We start from the raw sequence: 5,958 nt of genomic DNA, 5'->3' as shown, positions 1-5,958 counted from the left end.
GAGCCCCTCCGCCCCTCGCACCGGCCTCTGACAGCGGCCTGCCCGCGCCGGCCCCAAAGCGGAGCCTGAGCCGCTCCGTGGGCATCGTGTTCCCACCCCCACACTGCGACAGGACGCTGCAGGGGGTTTTGGTGTAAAACTGCGTGTTTCTGTATCCCCGCATCGGGGAGGGCTGTGTCGTTGGGGACTGCTGCTGCGAGGGCAGCGGTGCCATGTCACAAGCTCCACGGTGCACATTTTTCCTCAAATAAAAGTGCTAAAGGTCTGTCCCGCTGCAGGGGCATCTGTCCCGTCCACAGCTCTGCCCAAGGGTCTCCGTGCCAAAGGGACAGCAGAGTCATCGCCGTTAAATCACCAGGGTGTGCGTGGTCTGCTGCCGCCGAACTAACAGATGCTTGCAGTTAAATCATTCGAAAGCCTGAGTTTTTTGCCTTGTGCCCAAATTATTCAGACACTGACAAACAAAATGGGAAGAAATAACCCTGGGAGAAATTAGTAATGTGTTGCATGGGGACTTTGGGCCTTGTCTGTTGTATGACAGCCACTATGATACCAGGCTGGCTGTAGTTAACTGTGACTGTTACAACCCTTCTGGCCATAGCATCACCCTCAGCACAAACCAAACAGAAAAATTTGGCGTCCCCAAATACGCACACAGGGCTGCCTTGGGTGTGATCCCAAGCCTGCAAACAGCAGAGCCACGTGTTCAGGGCAGAAGACAGGCACAAACACATCACTGCACGTGCAAAGCCTCCAGGCGCTTCTGGAGAGGTGAGCAGTCAGGTTGAACCCCACAGCAATCACCAGGACTTGTCTGTCGCTAAGACTTCTTCACCCAAACTTCTCCTTCAGGGCATTGCAGGCCTGAAGAGATCGTGAGGGCCTGCCTTTCCTTGTATCCCATATGATGTCTCCCTCACCGGCTATGCCATCCCCCCTGTAGCTGAGCTGTATTTCTGGATGCATCTTTGTGTCCCAACTAGCTTTAGCTTGAAGAGTCCTCTACAATGGTGATGATTAAACCTGAGGAACGAGCATATCAAGCTCCTGCAAGTCTTTGGAGATTCCAATTACTTAAAGATACGGCGGCAGCATTTCAGATTTAGAGAGAAGGAAAACTGTGCCACAAAGTAACGCACAGATCCAGTCGTCAAGGTGGTCTGACATTTTTCTTGTTTAGGACAAGACTTCTTTATATAGCCTTTATCTGTCACTGTATTTCTTGACTGGATTGTGTATTGCTCTTGTTTTCTTTCTAGAATTCATCCCCCCTGCGTTCTGCACAGATACTTGAGATCATTTTTAAACGTGTATTTTGCTGGAAGATGCTGATGGGGACAGGATCAGCAGCAGCTTCTGTTTGTTTAATAAATGTTTACTGAGTTTTGAAGCTGTTTGCTGAAGTTTAAGGACCATCTATGTAAGCATTCTGTTGTGGTTTAATTTCAGGGGATCGAGTTCCTACTGCATTACTGCAACTTGCTGCATCTGCACAGTGTCACGGGTGGCTCCCTGAAGGTGAAGGAACAGTGCTTGAACACACGAGACTGAACCCAGCAAGCTGAAAATGTGGTAACAAGGAACAGGTCAGAGAACAAAGTGCATGAGGTAGGCTGTACAAATGTTGGGTTATGTAATTTGTCTTTATATGAAATAAAACATGAGTTCGAGTACATAAAAATCATACTTCACAGAAAGCCACTTACGTTTTATAGCCAAGACGCTGCATTCAGAGTCAAACTAGGTAAACAAGGTCAAGCAGCCTGAATTAATTCACAGGCAACCAAACCAGGGTGAGAGTCAAAAGTACACTTGAGAGCTACTGAGAGATGTCCTAACCACTCCAACACTGACCCTTGGAGCTATGATCAGGGGGTTATCTTTTTTTAATTACAAATAAAGCAGATGTAAAGATAAGAAACCGTAGGCAATTTTAGAACATCTCAACCAGCACAATATTCCATGCCCTGCAACCAAGAGCATGTTTTCTGATGGCTGTGGGACAGCTAAAGCCACATTACTACTAAGAAATGTCATTCCACAACAGCCGTACCTTTGAAAACAGCTAGGAAGCAAAAAGCATCCTTCTTCCCTACTCCTTGTTTCAAGTTTTCCTGTATTTTTTCACAAAGCCGGATAAGAGGACAAAAACATTCATCATGCTGCTTATTGCCTGTGACCTATCACTTCAAACGCTTTGTTCTGCACTCTTAAAACCCAAAAATGTTTAAAAAGCACAGCTGTGCTGGTATGAAACCCATCCTTCAAGATGTTTTATTGAAAAACACCATTGAACTCTATGAACCCTTTGGCCCATACATTCGATTTTTACTAGCCTGTGCTTCTTCACACCCTCGAGCCCAGCATGTTTCACATGCCTTCAGGCCTGGCTACAGGCACACTGATTTTTCGAGACAGCCTGCGCTCTCTTTTCATGCAAGGTCGGTTTGATGAGCTGCACGTCCGTGCTCAGGAGACAGACAGCTACACCTGCAGGAGCTGGCACTGCCCTGCGTGCCGGACAGGCAGCTGCTGCCTACAGGGTGACCTAGAACTGACAGCGCTGGGATTATCACGGTGGGACCTGGGTGCAGGGCAATGGCTGCAGCCTCCCAACCAGCCGTGGGCCCCACAGGCTGGAGAAAATGCAGAAGTCACCAGTGGCACAAGCCCAGGGGCCAGCTGGCAGAAAGAGCGCGACCAGCCACACCAGACCTGCTAGTGCAAACACCAGCTCAGCACAGGCTTGTGCACGTGCCAGATGGTGCTGGCGCAGGCTCACTCAAGCTGCAGAGTAACAGGTTGTATGCTAGTAACCGTGACCTCAAAATCAGGACCAAATCAACTCCACAACACAGATTTTTACTACCACTGTTTAAATTACCAGCTAGTCCTTTCTCACCTCCTCAGCCAGTGGCGAGACAAGAGCTGTAGAGCCTGGGGCTGATGAAAGGTGGCCAATGGCCTGGTTTCTGGGACCCCGGCTGCTTTCTGGGACCCCTCCCTGAGCACAGGCTGGGTCTCTGGGCAAAACACTGAATATGTCAGAGGTGGGACACTTCACAGAGGTGCTCAGCTTTACTATCCGTGCCTTACTTGGAAAGAGCCAATTTAAGAGCCACTCCATCTATTCGCTCGCACAAGCTAAGGGCATTTGATGGCTGCTGTACCAGAACTGAAGTGGTCATAAACACAAAACTGCTTTTAGTTACCAAGTAGCAACAAGCATCATTCCCCATTACCTGTCATTGCAGTCCTACTGAAATCATGCTGCAGGGGCTGTATTTACTTTGCGATTGATACAGTTCATCCATATTATCACAGCTTACCCATAGCTTACATTCCACAACCCATCACAGAGGAAAAGAAACAAACCATTTCATCTTGTCCGGAGTACTTTGCTTCTCTTTCACTTCTAGTAACAGGATGTCATGGTTTAACCCAGCTGGCAACTAAGCACCATGCAGCCGCTCGCTCGCTCACTCCCCCCCCTCCCTCAGTGGGATGGGGGAGAGAATCAGGAAGAAAATAAAAGGTTAGAGCCGAGGGCTGAGATAAAGGCAGTTTAATAAGAGAAAATAATAATAATAGTAATAATGAGAATGATAACAGAATATACAGAATATACAAAATGAATGATGCACAATGCAATTGCTCACCACCTGCCGACCGATGCCCAGCCCGTCCTGAGCTGCGATCAGTCCCCGAGCCGCGATCAGTCCCCAAGCCGCGAGCACTCTCCCTGCGACCGACCGACCCACTAACCCCCCACGAGCATGACATTATATGGTATGGAATAGCTCTTTGGACAGTTTGGGTTAGCTGTCCTAGCTGTGCTGTATTCCCAGCTTGTTATGCACCTGGCCGAGCAGGAGAAGCTCAAGAAGTCCTTGAGTAGTCTGAGCACTACTTGGCAACAGCTGAAAACATCAGTGTGTTATCAACATTCTTCTGGTACTAAATCCAAAACACAGCACTATGCTAGCTACTATGAAGAAAATTAACTCTATCCCAGCCGAAACCAGGACACAGGAATACGTTGGACTTGAGAACAAGTCGCAGGGATGCGACTCACCTCTCCCGCACGGTCTTCCACCGCTTCCCAGGAGCTGGACCACATGCAATACATTTACTTCAGTGGTGGCTATCAATCAGATTTGTTTTCCTCTTTCTGTGTCTCCCAAAGAAGTAACAGCTCATTTGTTTGGATTAAAATATCTATAAACTCCACTGCTGGCAAGCTATAATGCTGATGCTTCTTGTTTTTTGCTTAAGCAGTGGTCTTCTTGTTCCTGTATAATACTAAGAAAAAAAAAGTTTATGAGGTTTTTAATAGCAGTTGCGTACTCCAGAAAAACAATAGGTCGTACCCTAATAACCATGACCTCAAAATCAGGACCAGAGAGAAGTCACAACATCAATTTTTACTACCATTGTTTAAATCACCCATTGTTTAAATAGATGTTATCTAAACACTTGCTTCAGAATGTCCTGTGTCCAGGATATCCGGTTCACTAAATAAGGAATCATGTTACACTTATTCACATACAAGTCTGAGCTAAAAATAGATATCCCAGTATATACGACCTGCACGATATCTCTGTGGGAGATTTGCAGAGGTAAAAGGAAGCGTTGGGTGCATAGCATCCATTGAAGTTTCTCCACAGTTAGCAGTATTTCATGCATCCATGTAATGGATCTGTTAATGCTCCAGTATGCCAGACACAGTCTGAGACATAGGAAGAGCAGTTCATACCAGCAAGCTCACCCTCTCAGCAGGTAGAAGAAAGTGGCAGAAAGACAGAAGGCACAGATGGGTGACGATGTTTGTCTGGTGCTTTCACGATGTACCTGAGACACAAACCTTCAACTTCCCACCAGCCACCCCAGGTCGGTGTCTGCCCTAGTGAACCAAAGCAGGACGTATTGCAGGTGCAGGAGGAAATACATGGGGATCTCTTCCTGCACCAGCGATGTACAGCTGCTCTTCTACAGTGAGTGGGTGGTACCTCCAGCTTACTATAATGCACTGTTAAACAGTCTATAGCAGAAAAGTGCAATAATTGATTGCAAAAAAATGCAAGTCTGAAAGTTCGGTCACTTGACCTCATGCCCCAGTCATTACTCTTCTAAGTATTTCCTCTGAAAGCAAACCCCTGGGTGGTCTTGTAAGGGAGATGCCATGATCAAAATAAACATCCTCCACTTGCCATTCCTCTCACTCCCAGGTTTTACAGGATACTGTCTATTACAATACAAACCAGCACAATCAGGCAGACATGAATCCATTTTGTATTGTGGACTAATGAATTTCTGCCAGTCACAACAGCAGGGTGACAGAGTCCCCCTTGAGGGATGGGAAAACAGGAGAGGGTGTCTTGCTACCACAGACAGCTGAGGAGACTCAGCAACCCGTGAGGAGACCCAGACCTCTATAGCACATGCATGGACACGGAGGAGTTTGGGGGTAGGGGTGTTACTGCACATTCCCTCTTAAAATATTTTCTATTTAATATGTGGGATGTTCTTGCCACCTCTGCCAGTCTGTTTGCTCATTAGCTATTGGCGGGGTGTAGCACTTCTTAATCAGAAAGTCTGCAAGCAGACTCGGCTGCTATAAACCACATATAGCCCAATACAGGATTTCCTTGCTGTAGAAGCATGGCTTCCTGAGTAATTCATACAGCAACCCTTGCTCAAGCCTGTGCTTATCACAGAGATACCCTGGCTCTATGCTGATGACCAGTACCAGCATCAGTTTGTCCCATATTGTCTGGAAACCCTCAAGGACTTTTTTGCATAGAACCTTGTGTGAGCAGGGCGTTTATTCTTACCCCCTACCCTGGCATTCAGGAAGCCAGGCCTATATGTTTCCAGCTAAGCAACGAAACTGGAACAAAAAACCCCAGCCTATCTGCATTAGTGTCTGTTGGCATGCTGAGCCCTGTCTGGCAAGCT

The 5,958-nt window shown here is 47.2% G+C and overlaps 1 protein-coding gene across 1 annotated transcript in view; it reads right to left on the bottom strand.

Moving 5' to 3' along the window:
• Nucleotides 1–214, bottom strand: part of ITPRIPL2 (ITPRIP like 2) — a 4,614-nt gene extending 4,400 nt beyond the window's left edge. The window contains exon 1 of the mRNA XM_035889232.1: nt 22–214. Within this exon, the coding sequence (XP_035745125.1) occupies nt 22–214 (193 nt within the window). The remainder of the gene's footprint in view (nt 1–21) is intronic.
• Between the last annotated feature and the right edge of the window lie 5,744 nt (nt 215–5,958).

The sequence above is a fragment of the Egretta garzetta genome, unplaced genomic scaffold (assembly GCF_000687185.1).
Source record: "Egretta garzetta isolate BGI_Z169 unplaced genomic scaffold, ASM68718v1 scaffold292, whole genome shotgun sequence".
Taxonomy (NCBI): Eukaryota; Metazoa; Chordata; class Aves; order Pelecaniformes; family Ardeidae; genus Egretta; species Egretta garzetta.
This window is presented reverse-complemented; position numbering and strand designations above follow the sequence as displayed.